This window comes from Pinus tabuliformis, chromosome 7, assembly GCF_031772625.1.
Source record: "Pinus tabuliformis cultivar Carrire ecotype Pingquan chromosome 7, CPIR1, whole genome shotgun sequence".
Lineage (NCBI taxonomy): Eukaryota > Viridiplantae > Streptophyta > Pinopsida > Pinales > Pinaceae > Pinus > Pinus tabuliformis.
The window spans coordinates 1,112,176,024-1,112,190,766 of NC_142293.1; the positions used below are offsets into that span (position 1 = coordinate 1,112,176,024).

The window sequence follows — 14,743 nt, forward strand, 5'->3', positions numbered from 1 at the left end:
TTATTGATTTTCTTGATAAATAAAGAAAATAAAAATACATAATGTTAATTCCACCTGTATATCCAGAAAACTCAACATACATTAATAATTTTATTTTGAATTGTTATAATTTTTTCAAAATTATTATCATTTTTTTTAAATAGAAGTTTTTATTTTATCTATAAGGGTAACTCAATTGGCAATTGCTATGTTATGAACTATTATCTAAATCCATCTTGTTCAAATTTCATATCCTTGGGATTCAATTAACAAAAAAAAAAGATTTGATATAGAAATAAGTTTAGAATTCAATTGCATTTATAATTATGTTTAGAGTTGAATAGATAGGTTGTGATTTTTGTCAAGTCCCACTAGCACAACCGGTTAAGGATAGGCCTCTTTTAGATTTCTTGAGGCTGTGGAATGCATTTCTATTTTTGTTCTATTTCGTTCCAGTCTACATGTTGAAGTCTTTATGATTTTTTTTTGTTGATATGGAAACCATATATTTATTCTTATGTGCATTTTCTAGGTGTGATGAGGGATCACACTTTCAAGGGGAGCATTTGTGCTTCCAAATTGTTTTGGAATGTGTTGGCATTGTGTTTCAGGTAGATTTTTGTTGTTGGTGCCACACATTGCATGTTGGATGAGATAGTATGGCTGCATGGAAAATGTACCTTGTTAGTAATATCTTCATTGCTAGATCATAGACATGCTTTATTATACTTGTTGCTGCCATGGGCAATTGATGTTGTGTTGGAGAAAGTACATGCAGATTATGCATATTATTCCTTATGTTTTCATTTCTAGATGAACCATGCAAGTTTCTCATATGTGTTAGATGGATGATTCATGTGTTGTAGCTACATGAAGAGAATATGTTGCTTCTTCTACTACACATTTACATGGTTGAGAGATGATGTGTTATATTGTTGCTCATAAATGGAAAAATCATATTGTTTCTTATGTATTGTTAGATGGATAAAATATGGGAAAGGAAGATGATATTTGTTTCTCATGATAGTTTGATACATGTTGATGGATGAGATATTGTGTACTCATGATGATTTTTATTTTGTTACTCATACATGGAGTATACATGTTTTGTTTCTCACTGATCTATTGCTTATGCCTCGTTGATGATATGTTGCTCACCTATGATGAGAAAAAGAATTTACTATTGCTATGATGTTTTTGAATTATAATGATGTATAATGTTGTTGCTTCTATGACATATTGCTATGTTTGATGCATTTGTGGACCATGGAAGAAGTTTCTAGTGTTCTTCATGATCTTATTGCAGGATCTTCATTGTTGAGAAGATGATGGCCATGTTGTTCAGTGGCCACTCACTAGCATATGGTTTGGATAGTGCCTCTCTTGTAGCTGCTACACAATGATAGATTATATCATTTCTCATGGAGGCCATATGTTTTGATCCACTTGCCATGTATTGCATTTTCTTGTTGCTTCCATATGGAGCACATTTATTGCTCATTATTTCCATTTAATCATGATATTTCTTTGTTTGGGCATTTATTGATGAGAGAACCATTGTGCGTATGAAACATTTGAGTACTATCATTGTTTCATCTTTTGGGCACATTGCTCATGGAGAGACCCTTGGTGTTTATCATGTATTTACATTATCTATGTATGGGTCAATGGTAGTCCATGTCATGTTTCATCTTCTATATCCTTGATGTAGCCCAAGATATTAGGTGTTTGATGTAAACTTGGGTCCATATAGTCATGGTTGGTGATAGGTGTAGATGATTCATATGTCAGTCATGTGTATATGTCACAACAATGTATTTTCTGCATGAAGCATATGTTGCAATGTATTGTATATCATGTCCAAAGTCACTTAGAGTCATGTTCCATGAGGAGTAGTCTCTCGCACTTGGCAAGAATAGGAAAAGTGTTGATTATAGCTCCATTACATGCTTAAGGGGGGCTTTTTTCAGTCTCTTTAGTGATGGCATTGCATTGGCTAGGGGTTTTGAAACATGTTTCCTTGTTTTCATGTTTATCTTCTAGGAAATACATTATACATTACATCAACATGGTGTTGTGCATGACAAGGGGACCTGCACACATCTGACATTATTAGAATTGTTCTTTAGTGTTGATATGGCCCTTTGCCATTTATGTCAAGGGGGGCAACATTTTGGATTATTGAGTCAGCCTCACTTGTTGGATGGAGGTTGAAATCAATGCCAAAGGAAGAGTTTTTTGGCCTTGTAGTGTTGGCATTGATGTCAACATGATTGGAGGTGATGCTTGTCATGTGTATGAGTGATGTGGACTTGGTGATGAATGATTGGTTGATGGTCATGTTAGTTGGAATTGATATCAACATACATATGGCTATACCTAGTTGAGATGATGTTGTCACTATTGAGGAGATAGATTCCAGTCATGTTGAGTTGGTTGGAGATGATGGATTCCATTCATGTTGAGATGGTTGGAGATGTTGTTGCTGAAGGAGGCTTGAGAGTTGCTCTTGGTGCTATATATATATCTACATGTCTTGGAGACATTAGATTGCTACTTCATGTATTGTGTTTTGGTTGCTTGTATTCGAGGTTCTTCCACCAGTGTTGGAGCCAATTAGTTTGAAATGATGTTGATATTGTAGGTGATGAGGTTGCAGCCACAGGTGATGAGATGTTGTTGCACATGTCAGAGATGTTGAGGTTATTTCTTGAGGAGTTGGAGGTGGTGGTCTTAGTGCTAAAGTTGGCATCTTGAGGAGTTGGAGGTGGTGGTCTTAGTGCTAAAGTTGGCATAATAGCTTAGCATGCCACAGACATTTTCTTGGCCTACTTCATTAGTTGTATACATGTTGGGGATGCTTGGAGGATGTTGTTGGGAAAAGTATCCAATACGGAATGACCCTATCCCACTCTAAGGGTGATAGTACCTCAGCAACAACTGAATACAAAGCTATTCAAGATTACTTCTTTATGAGATGTAAGAGAGAGGGAAAAGGATTCCACTAACCGTTGTCTTGCGCTAATGGTTGATCCAATCTTCTCTCTTTGCTGCTTGCTCCCAGCTCCTTGCTCTTTCACTGGCCCAGCTACACAAAGATCCTGCAAAAGCACAAGAAAGGGAAACTACAAGAAGCATACATCCATAATTGATTCAAGGATTAGAATAAATCAAATATACAGGCATCAATACACCACAAAGACACATGCATATAGAAGAACCTCAAATGCTTTATTAATGGAAGAAGTAAAGTTCTGAGAGTGTTACAACCATAAGAGTCCCAATCCAGCAACACCTCCCAGCAGAAAGAAATCTCCTCTTCACCTCCTTCAAAGAAATCACCCAATAGTTCTATACTCAAACCAACAGCACTTCCTTGCACAAAATTCCAGCCTCCCTAGACCTCATGAGAGAGCTCTATATATAGGAGATTTGGAGAAAGGATGAGTCAGCTTGAGACTGACATGAAGCTGACTAGTGTCCTCTCCCACTTCAGTTATACTTCAGTTCTTGAGTCCACTTGGAGTTTCTTGCTTCCACTTGTAGATCTAGATCCTCTTACTCATCACAAGGCGAATTCCCTGATCCAAGTGTCATTTTGGAAGCTTCCTAGGCATTTGACACCTTGCAGAATGACTGTGCCACTTGGCCAATCTCGCCCAGCACAGGTAGCCTTAATTGCTTTTGACATTCAACACAGGTATAGAGTGGAGCAGTTGACATTCAGCGCAGATGCTCAGTGGAGCAGCTGACATGATCCAGAAATAACTTGTTTTTGAGTGTTTTTAGGTGGAGAACTGATTTTCAGTGTTGTGGTTTGCTGACCTTGTTCCTCTAGGGGTAGGAACAACATGTTTAGGGACTTTGGATCCCTTAGATTATTGACATTTCATGCTTCATGCTGTTAGGCACAAAAATGTCTATAACAGTTGCCCCCTAAAGTATGAGGTCGTTTATCGGGTGAAATGCTTTATCAGGAGGATCTGAAGTTCATTCAATTGCTTAGAGGTGCCCTGTAATAAAATACAATACAATACATTATCTTTCATTCTGCTTTCATGATCTAGCTGAGGCGGGCATTCCCATGCTCAGCTTTATAAATTCATTTTGGTACATAGAACAGACGATCGTCTGATGGTAGACTGATAATTCTCTGCTGAAATTATCATCCTTTGAGTAGGATGATCATCTGCTGCAATGATGTACATAACAAATGCCTTTATATCCTGAATATATATCGCAGCCCGGATGGATGAAACTAGATCCGGGGTCTTCAAACTCATTCGATCTTCACTCTAAGTACAAGTCGATCCATGTGAGAATTGCGCTGAAGTCGAACATGGAAAGACATCGCTTGATTACCGGTCAATAATGTAAACCGTTAACAAGCACGAGAGGAATCACCAATAATGACAATGACCCTCAAGGTACTGCAGTACAATTCACGTGGTGTGAATAAAGGACTTGGCGTCGAACACCACGCAAAATCTTCTGGTCGAAGGTCATTAATGTATACCTGTCGCCGGAAGTGAGAAACTTGCCATTGAGGCATGCAAGCTTCAAAGTACTGGGGGTTTTGTCCCTAGATCAACTTCTTGGAGAATGAGCTGAAGTCGAAAAGAAGCGATCCGTCAAAGGAGGGCCTTAATGAATCCCACATCAGTGACACAGAACGGAGCTAATGATTTTAGTGGAGGTGAAAACAATCTGTGAAATATGATTCAGGGTGGCGATCATGGGTGGATGAAGGATAATGTATGGCAATGGATGGGACACGGTTGACTCTTTCTGAACAAACCTCTTGAACATATAACGACACTGATGTGATGGATCGGTAGCATTACCCCAAATGTGGATGGTTTGGCGAGGACCATGGTGATGAGACCGGTGAATGAAACAACCTAACCCGATGTGATACGGAGGACAAAGTGTCATGTTCAAGAGCGACTTGCTACCATTAAAGCTTTGAGGTTCTCCCAATTTGTCCCCAGTCATTTCTGACCAGTACCTCTTTATTTTTGTCAAGCTTGAAGAGGATAACATATGATTGTTCTATAACCTGCCCTTCGGGCAAGCCCATCGCTATGTTTTAACGAGCCTAGCGATAGGGAAACTCGTTCTCGTCTAAAGACAAGTTTGTCGCTATTTAATCATTTTAACGAGTCTAACGACAAGGAAAACTCGGTCCTTTTCATTTTTAGAGAGTCTGAAAAGGTACAGAAAGTTAACTCCAAAATTCCTTTTTCGTCATCTAATCCCTTAAGTCCGAAAAAGTATAAAACAATACAGAAGGGATGAGTTTTCGATTACTTTAACGAGCCGAATAAAACAAGCGCTCGACCTTTTTGTGCAATAATCCCTCAGGTCCAAAAAGATTAAAATCTAGAGGAGGGATAGCTCTTCCGGTTACTTTAACGAGCTGGAAGGCCAAAACTCGGCAAACTTTTCATATTTTACGAGTCAGGAGAAAAGAGCTCAAAGAAGACTCGTCTTTTGAGGAACGAGTGATAAACAGGGATAGCAGCAGATTCCAGGTACATGTTGGAATTTTCCAATCACGGCAGTGTCACAAGGATGGTTAAGTGAAATCACTCTTCGCAGCTGTTCCTCAAAATGGGTAAACAATCATATGGAGGTGAACGATTGGCCAAATCGAATGGAGGTGGTGGGTGCAAACACGACCAAGGCTTATTATGGCTAATAAATTTACGATCACAATGGTTATTTACCGGAATAGGTTCATTTTTTAACGAGCTTAAACTTGCTCAAAAGCTTATGTTTATTTTTTAACGAGCATGAACTATGATGCTAAAACTACTCGGATCTCGCTTTTCTATTTTTTAACGAGCATAAATTCCGCGGTAAAACTGCTCGAACTTATGTTGTATGCCCCCAGCATAATAATGCAAACGAGGCACATACCCCTTAGTCTTTAGGGGGTCGTTTCATTTTTTAATGAGGTTGACGTCGTAAAGAACTATCCTCTTGACTCTTTATTTCATTTTTTAACGAGGTTGACCTGAGATAGGAACTATCCTCGAAGCTTTAGATCCATTAGAAATAGAAGGTTTCATATTCCACTGTGGCCGTTGAGGCGGTAAGGCAAAAGTACCTATGGAAGTAGGGTCTTTTAGGAAAATTACTCCAATATTTTGGAGAGAATGATTCCTTCCGTGGATCAATGGAATGCTTCCTGTAATAAATGATGGCACAACTTCTGTCGAAGTTGTCGTCGAACTGCTTGGTTGATCTTTTCCCTTACCGTTCGACAACTTCGGATTGCCGTAATCTTTGTTCCCTGTCGAAATCAAAGCATCATTCTGTTTCTTGGAGGTCGACAACATCAGAACCTGGCTTGGGGAAGCATTTCCACTATCAACCATATTTTGACCTGGGTTGGGAAATGGATCAATCAACACAGCTGGATTTTTCGGACTCTTAAAGAATCTTTTTATTTCAGCTTTGTATGGACAGTCTGTTGTCCAATGATCCTCGTCACATATAAAACATGGACTTTTTGGTTTTCCTTTCCTAGGAGAGTTTGAAGAAGATCTTTTAGGAGATGATTCTCCTTGTTCCTTCTTCTTCCCTTTGTTTTGATTCTTCTTGCTTCTTGGTTGATTGGTTTCTTTGCCTTTATCTTCCGATACGGCATTTACTTTCGAAGCAAGAATTTCTTCTTTTGCATTTTGATCCGAATTCTTACGGGCTTTCTTTGACGAAGCCTTTATCGATTTCGCGTTTGTTGTGCCAATCACGCCATCACCGGCATGAGAGTCACTATTTGATTTAGGAGGGGGAGGAATTGAAAACTCTGGTCTAGGGGCGTCAGGTATTTTGTCATAGAGTGTGCCGGACTGAGTATAAACTAAGTCCAAATATTGTGCACGAGCAATCACTTGCTCCTCTGTTACGACTCCCCCCTTGGCCATATCTTCCGTAATAGCCGGAAGTAATGACTTTATAAACCATTCAGCTAATAGCTGATCGGGAACATATGTTTTCACCATCCTACGATGACGACGCCACTCATGTATATGATCAGATATATGGGTAGCGGTTGTCTGTTTGAAGTTGGTTAATTTTTCTGTTCCCGTTTCATACCTTATCGGTAATTGAAAGTGGGTTAAGAAAGTCGTGGCTAGGGAACTAAAATTGTCGAAAGAGGCTCTTGGCAATTCAATATACCATTTAGCCGCTGGACCTGTCAATGTCCTCTGAAAAAGGCGAAGTCTTATCGAATCGTCGTTAAGGGTGTTCGACGAACACCACAGATGAAAAGTCATCACGTGATTCGACGGGTCTTCACCTGGATTTCCATTGAATTTAGGAATGTCAGATGGAAGTTTATGAGGAATCGCTGGCCACCAAGGGGCATAAGCAATCGGATCGTTGGTTAAACGGTGTAAATCGGGTAACTCTAAAGTTGCCACGAATGGTAACTGTTGATTCAGGTTAGGCGAAGCGTAACCAGGGTACGATGGAATCGCTTGAGCAGTGGGCCTTTGCATACCAGCATAATGTAATTGATGTTGGTATGACTGATACGGTTGGTGGACTTGACCACTGTAAAGTGGTTGGTTTTGACCGTTTTCGATATACGGTTGTCCACTATTCGCAAAGATCTGCTGCTCAGAACCTTGGTACACTTGCTGGAACTGCGGTTGTTGGTATTGTACAAGCCATGGTTGTGACGCCATGTTTTGTTGCGCCATGCTAATCATTGGACCAAGGTGTGGGGTAATTGTACCCGTTTGTACTTGTGTCGTCCCACCAGTTGGCGATTGTGGTTGTGACCCATGGTCAAGCGACTGTTGCATTACAACCTGAGAAATCTGAGGTTGACATGTAACAGGTAGCGCTTGAACTTGCGACACGGTTACAATAGCCGGTGTGGTTGGGATGTTCGTCACAGGCACGCACTGTTGCATAGAATATACAATCCTTGGTTGTTGAGGTAGCATAGGTACCCAACTACTTGATGCAATTCTAGTATAACCTGAATACTTTTGAGAACTGCCATATGGATATCCTCCCGGAGGAGGTAATGAAAAGGCATACTGCCCCCCATATGGTAGCAATCCGGAACTCAGAGGGATTGTTTGTCCTTGAGGACTAGATGGCCCAAATTGACCTCCATGAGGATCAATTTGTCGAGTTTCAACATAAGAATTACCGGGTATTACTCCGGATGAACAAACTGGAACAGACCATACTGTCGAAATAGTCCCTTGGTGGACTCCTTCTAGCTGTTGAGAGCTAGTTTGGACAGCTGGTATGCTGGCAAACATCGTTGGAGTGACGGCAGGGGCTTCTGCGGTCGCTATGTCATTTGACACAGTCCTAGACGATGACGGTTGTTCAGACATCTTAAGTCTATCCAATAGATTGCCTAGCGATTCTACAGGAACTTCCACTTGTGGTGGATTAACCTCTGATGAAGGAAATAGAGTGACCCCGACTCCAAAATGAGTTGGAGTACTTGCTTGCGGATCCTCTGTGATTTCCTCTATCGCAATCAAACCCGGTGGAAGAGGAAGACCGTCAGGTCCGTAAAATATTTCTGGTGCCGAAGAAGTGGTTGCTTCGACAGCGACAGTTGTTTGGGGAACAAAACTTTTTGGACCGGTTACAGATGGAACTGGTTCAGTTACACAAGTATTTGCCCCCAGACTAGGATCAGTATTACTGTCCTTCTGTGGCTGTTGAAATTCTTCTATAGAGGCAGGGTTTCGAGAAATGTAAGGAGTAACCGGAACCTCAGATGCAGTCGGAACACTTGTTCTAACTTTCAAAGGGGATTTTGAACCGGTTAAACGAGTTCGCTTTGCCCGTACTGTTTTCGATTCCGGGGACAAAGACAGTTGACTCGTAAGCCTCCGCGAACGACGGGGTTTCAATTGACTTTCTTCCACGATTGCGGATTACTCGATCAACTAAAATATTAAAAGGGGAAATTTTTGTTTCCGAATTGAATGAATTTTATTAGACGCTTTTAGACACAACTTGCTTTTTCACTTTTTAAGAGTTGAGAAAAAGCTAAAGATGACTCTAGTCTCCTTCGATGTATTAACGAGCCCGAAGTGACAAATGCTCGGTTGGACTTTTTCAGTTATAGAGTTTGAAAAAAGGCCAAAAGAAACTGCTCTGGTGATCTAGGCAGAGGGTGTGCCAAACCTTTCGCAAAACCACAGAATACGTTTTACGGTACGGGTGGTCGATCTTCATGAATGCTGTGTTCACTGCATTGCGATCAATATGGCGGTCGACACGGTTTCCTATGGATAAAGGCTTTATTCCTATAGGGGTCTCCCAATATATACGCGACGGTACGTGGGAGCACAAGTCCGTATTAGTGCCACCGACTCTCAGGAGGAATCACCCACCTTCGTCGAGATCGACAGTCACTACGTTTAACGACGCCAGAACACGTCTCTAGCTTAGACCTCTAGATGTTTGCGTTATGTTTCAAAGCGTTGTTAGGTTCATTCGATATATTTTAAGTTGATCTTTTTAAAGTTTGCCTTTCAAGGTTCACCACGAGATGTATTGATACAAATTCCTAAATGCAGTCTAAGATGAGAAGCAAGCTTTTTCAATCTTTTCGACTTATGAAAATCTTAACTACTGAGGGAAAAGAGAGACAAAATCTTTTCACACAGATCAAAGAGCACTCGCTAATGCACTTTTTCCCTAAATCAACATACAAACTTATATGCAAAATGCAAAGATGCAAGTATTTCTTTTCTCTTTCTTAATGTTGGCGTAATGCAAAAAGAAAGCTGTTGTATAATTTTGAATTCAATTTCAAGTGAAAGCAAACAAGCTTGTCCAAAATCAAAAGAGACCTTAAGATTTACTTGTTTCGACACTAGAAATGTATAAATTCAAACCATATGACGAAAGTAAAAGCTCAATCAGCTATGAACAGCAAACAAACTAACTCTTAAGATCAAAACGACACTTTATCACAGGTCTAGATCTAAGAGGCCACAACAAGACTAGTTCACTTTCGTTATGGGAAACTGTAAATGTACAAGAAATACGCAAAGAACAAACACAGTTTATTTATACAACCGAGGCGGAATAGTGACAAGGAAAGTTGGTTTCAGATAGGCACACTGACTGGTAACAAACAACAAAAACAAGAGTGAAAACAGGGCAAGAAACAACAGGAAACCCCAGTAGCACAAGGCAAGACTGGTCCAGCGCAGGTGGGACACTGCCTGTTTGACCTTCAGCGCAGGCTTAGTCACCAGGTTCGAATTCGAATTCGAAATCGAGGACCTTGAAATTCGAATAAAGTTCGGCAACTCAAATTTTGTCTAAAATTCGACATAAAATTCGACATATAGAAATTCGAAAAAAAAAAATGTATATTAAAGATAGAGGGCAGATTTATACAATTATAAAGACTATCTTATTGTTAGAAATTATATTAATAATGGAGTCAAAGCATAATTCGATGAAAAGCTTGAAATGTATAGGAAAAATCAGCAAGTTATAACTTATAACTTATGTAGCACATGAAAATTTCTAATGAGTCAACCATATTGACAAAGAAATAATGAAAATTTCTAAAAGATACCATTTGATCACCAACCAAAATATGATGTACCATGTAACCATCAAAGCGAATAGAACAGTACTGAGTAAATAGTCATCAAATAAGAGTGAACAGCTTCCACATTAGATAAAAAGAGAGTTTAAACTTTAAACTTTAAAGTAGCAGCTAGCTTGGCAGTTTTAGGCTCTAGCAAATTGTTCATGCAAAAACTAAACTAGAACTCTAAAACAGGAACACAAGTTTTATTCTTGACGTTCCTGTTGCCCACTTGTTATATCAAAAAGTTCTATGTCATCAAGAGCAGTATGAGATATGGATCCGCTAGATGCTTCAGCACCAGATTCATCAGCGAATTCCCTGTCACTATCAATGTACAAATCAGCATCACCCATTGTTGCATTTGGAACAGGATCGATCCACGGAGTAGAAGAATTGGATGACTCTTTAGCCACATTCTTCAATGCCAACTGCAAATTACTACGAACATAAACAAGATCTTCTAATTTTTGAGATGACAGTCTATTTCTTTTTTGGAATGAATGTGGTCAAAGGAACTCCAATCCTTTCACATGTTGATGCACTTGCTCCTTGGCTTAAGATACGCATTGCAAAATTTTGCAATTCTGGTGCCCCTGAACCATACCATTCCCACCATAGTGTTGGATCACTTTTGCTCCTATCATACTTTGCTGATACTGTTCCAAATAATCCTTCTTCTAACCTGTATGCATTCAAGTTGAGAGTCTCAATCAGTTCATATACAACAAGATTCATATAATTGCAAGACATTAACAACAAGATTCATATAATTGCATGCAAAGGAATATAATTCAATAGACATTTACCTGTATGCTCTCAACTGACTTCTGATCAAACCTGCAATCTCTAGATCTGGATTTAGCTTCTCAATAGATTGGATAAGTCCATTCATGATTTCTTCGTCCCTATGTCTTGGCAACCCAAACAATCTAGGGTCCAAATAGCATGCTGCTGCGTGTAATGGACTATGCATCTTCTTCCATCTATTATCAATTAAATCCCATATCTCCTTGTAATCAGCTTCCACATTATCAAAAGCAGTTGCAATGGCCTCTTTGCAACGATCAAGGCTTTCATAAACAAAACCCATACAAGGTTTGTCACCATCAACCATGCGGAGCACATTAACAATTGGGCCACAAATTTTTAAAACCTTGTTTGCATTTTCCCAAAAGCCATTACTGAGCACTATTTGTTCAACATTTTTCCCCTTAGTTTCTTTTGAGAGAGTAGATCTCTCCCACTCAGTGCTGCAAAAAACAGCTCTTAGGCTCGCTTTTTCCTCAACAACTCTTTTCAGAGTAATATAAAAAGTGGCAAACCTTGTATCACAAGGCCTCAACAACTCTTTTGATGCATTCTTCCTGTATATGCTCAAAGTGAGACGATGGTTGATGATGAAGTTTGAAATTGATTTGCCTCTTCGGATTGTTTCATTGACCCAAGGAAATTTGGCTAAGTCATGCAACATTAAATCCAAGCAATGAGCTGCACAAGGGGTCCAATAAATCTGCCCATATTTTTTCCATAATCAGCTTCCCTGCACCAACACAATTTGATGCATTATCTGTAACAACATGGACAACATTTTCCACCCCAACTTCTTGAATCGCTTCATCCAAAATTCCAAAAATGAATTCTGATGTCTTCACTTGATCCATTGCATTCACTGCCTTCAAGAAAACTACCCCTTGAGGACAATAAACAAGCACATTGATCAATGGGCGATGACACAAATCTGACCAACCATCACTCAAAATTGTGCATCCTGTAAGCTTCCAGGACTCTCTAATATCAGCCAACTTTTCTGTCACTCTGTCTTTCGCTCTCTTTAGCAAAGTTGTCCTTAAAGCTTCAGATCCAGGAGGAACATAGCCCTTCCCAAAATCAATGGCCTTTTTAATTACATTTGTAAAAAATGGACTCGTCGCCACATTAAAGGGAATTGCACATGCATAAAAAATACTCAGCAACAACGTCATCAACTTCCTGTTTCTCAACAGGTTTCCAGAATTGATTTAATTTTTTCGGCACACCTGTTTTTGCTTGAGGAGTTGTAGAACTAGATCCACCAATGTTTGAAACTGAATTAATGGTGGAGGAAGACATGGCAATCTCCCTCTCAATTCGCTGCCTCTTATTCACCATTTTCTGCCTTTGCATCTGTGAACTGGAATGGTCTTTATCCACTTTGGCTTTTTGTTCATCAGTGATCTTACTGCAGGCTTCAACACCACCTCCACTTCCATTGGTAATACCGAGAAGGTGATCCACTGCTCTAGTCAAAGTGCCCTTGAAATTATGTCCACACAGCTGACATGAAAGATTAGAACCATCTTTTTGGATAAAAGTCCAAGCTACAGCAGTTGACTTTGGGGGTGCCATTGGAATTTAGAAGTTTGTTCAATGTCTGAAATGCCTGCAATTCGTGTTGAAATTACATTTTCGTTAGTCATATTCAACACAGTCAAATCAGGCTTCAGCCTTCAACACAGTGAGAAGTTAGAACATAATTACAGTGGCTGATATCATTATAATTTATTACAGAACAGTGGCTTGACATAAAATTACAGAGGTTTGATCTTGTTATGACTGTTGAAATAACAGTGAAAGACAGTGGAACTGGACAGTGGACACTACCTTTCTGTTCAGCTTGTTTCTGGCTTACCTTTCAGGCTTTCTGTATAGTAAATTAGTAATAGAATACATTGAAATTTGAGCCTAGAATGAGCCTGGAATTGAGCCTAGAATAAACTACCTTTCTGTCTATTGAGTGAATAGAATGAGCCTGATTTAAGACTGTTCTAGTGGGTGTATGATATGGGATGCTAGTTTCCAGCTACTTCCACGTTTAATCTGCTGAATATTTTTCCAGATAAATGTTACTTCAATTACTAGCACAATCAACCCTTTTCCTCGGTGAACCTTACCTCAACTTTCAAGTTCTCAAAACTGAATTATAAAGTTTTCTGGGCTCAAAAGTTATTAAATTTATCAGTCTTCTTTTCCCTCCGCGTAGATGAACTTGAATGCTGTGATATGAATTACAGATCATAAAATTCCACACGAATAGGGTCTACAAGTTAAAATTTTAAGTGCAAAGATTTGTTTTGATTCAATATGAGCAAATACTTATGGAAAACAAAGAAACTGAGCAAAAATCATCTCTTGCATACACCCGTGTATCTATTTTATTAAGGTAAAACTTTAAAAGCATGAGCTTGAATAATAATGTTCTAATGGGTATATCTATTTCTTCAAAGCTCCCGAATGATGCTGTTCCAGTGGGTAATTACTAATGGGTATACCGTATATCTATTTCATCAAAGCTATTTAAATTTTAGGATGCTGTTCCAGTGGTATATCCGTATAAACTTCTATGAGATTGTCTCATTTCAGCGTATGACTCGTCAATATCTGCAAACCTTTAAGAGTGTAATAAGGTTCGTGCTTCACTGTGTATACTCTATATAGCAAGACGACAATACATTTGCATCTTTGTTTTTTCCTCGGAAGGGTGCATTTGATAAATCTCGATAAAAAACAAACTCGTAGCAAGAGCCTCGATCCTCATATTGAAACAAACTCATACTAAGAGCCTTGATCATTTATAATGGGTAGCTAATATATGTATTTCATGAAAAACTTACAAGTTACAGCGTGTGCGGGCCTGCGGCGGCAATGAAACCCTAGCCCGAGCCGTCAAGGTGTCGACGCGTCGTGTTACAGACTTACAGTGTAGTCTCTCTGTCTCTGTCGTGCGGCGGCAATGAAAACAACAATAAAACCTAATCTAAAGCCTAAAACAGCAATTTACCAACACGCATGCCCGAAAAACGAATTTGAACGCATTAAAACGAATTTAATCGATTTTAATGTCGAATTTATTCGACAAAAATTCGAATACGCATTCAAATTCGAATACGCCATTAAATACGCCGAATTGAAACGAATAAATTCGACTGTCCATTAAATACGCCGAATTTCGAATTTTTTTGATTAAATTCGCCGAATGCGGTGACTAAGAGCGCAGGTAGCCCCTTCGGGAACTGCGCTGAAATGCAAACAACCTTTGTACAGCCTGCACTAAAGAACGAAACTTTCGTTTCTCTTGGTTTCCGGGTCACAGATTGCTCAAAAATTCACAGTTTTTGCTCA

General features: G+C 39.3%; 2 protein-coding genes across 2 annotated transcripts; both read right to left on the reverse strand.

Moving 5' to 3' along the window:
- Positions 1-10,788: 10,788 nt before the first annotated feature.
- On the reverse strand, positions 10,789-11,992 carry LOC149251427 (uncharacterized). The gene is made up of 3 exons (XM_089453879.1): positions 11,392-11,992; positions 11,102-11,267; positions 10,789-11,013 (listed from the first exon to the last, which is right to left on the reverse strand). Exons 1-3 carry the CDS (start codon positions 11,697-11,699, stop codon positions 10,789-10,791), a joined length of 699 nt encoding a protein of 232 aa, XP_089310005.1. The 5' UTR covers positions 11,700-11,992.
- A 53-nt stretch (positions 11,993-12,045) lies between these two features.
- Positions 12,046-12,970, reverse strand: LOC149251428 (uncharacterized). The gene is made up of 2 exons (XM_089453880.1): positions 12,693-12,970; positions 12,046-12,574 (listed from the first exon to the last, which is right to left on the reverse strand). Exons 1-2 carry the CDS (start codon positions 12,968-12,970, stop codon positions 12,046-12,048), a joined length of 807 nt encoding a protein of 268 aa, XP_089310006.1.
- Between the last annotated feature and the right edge of the window lie 1,773 nt (positions 12,971-14,743).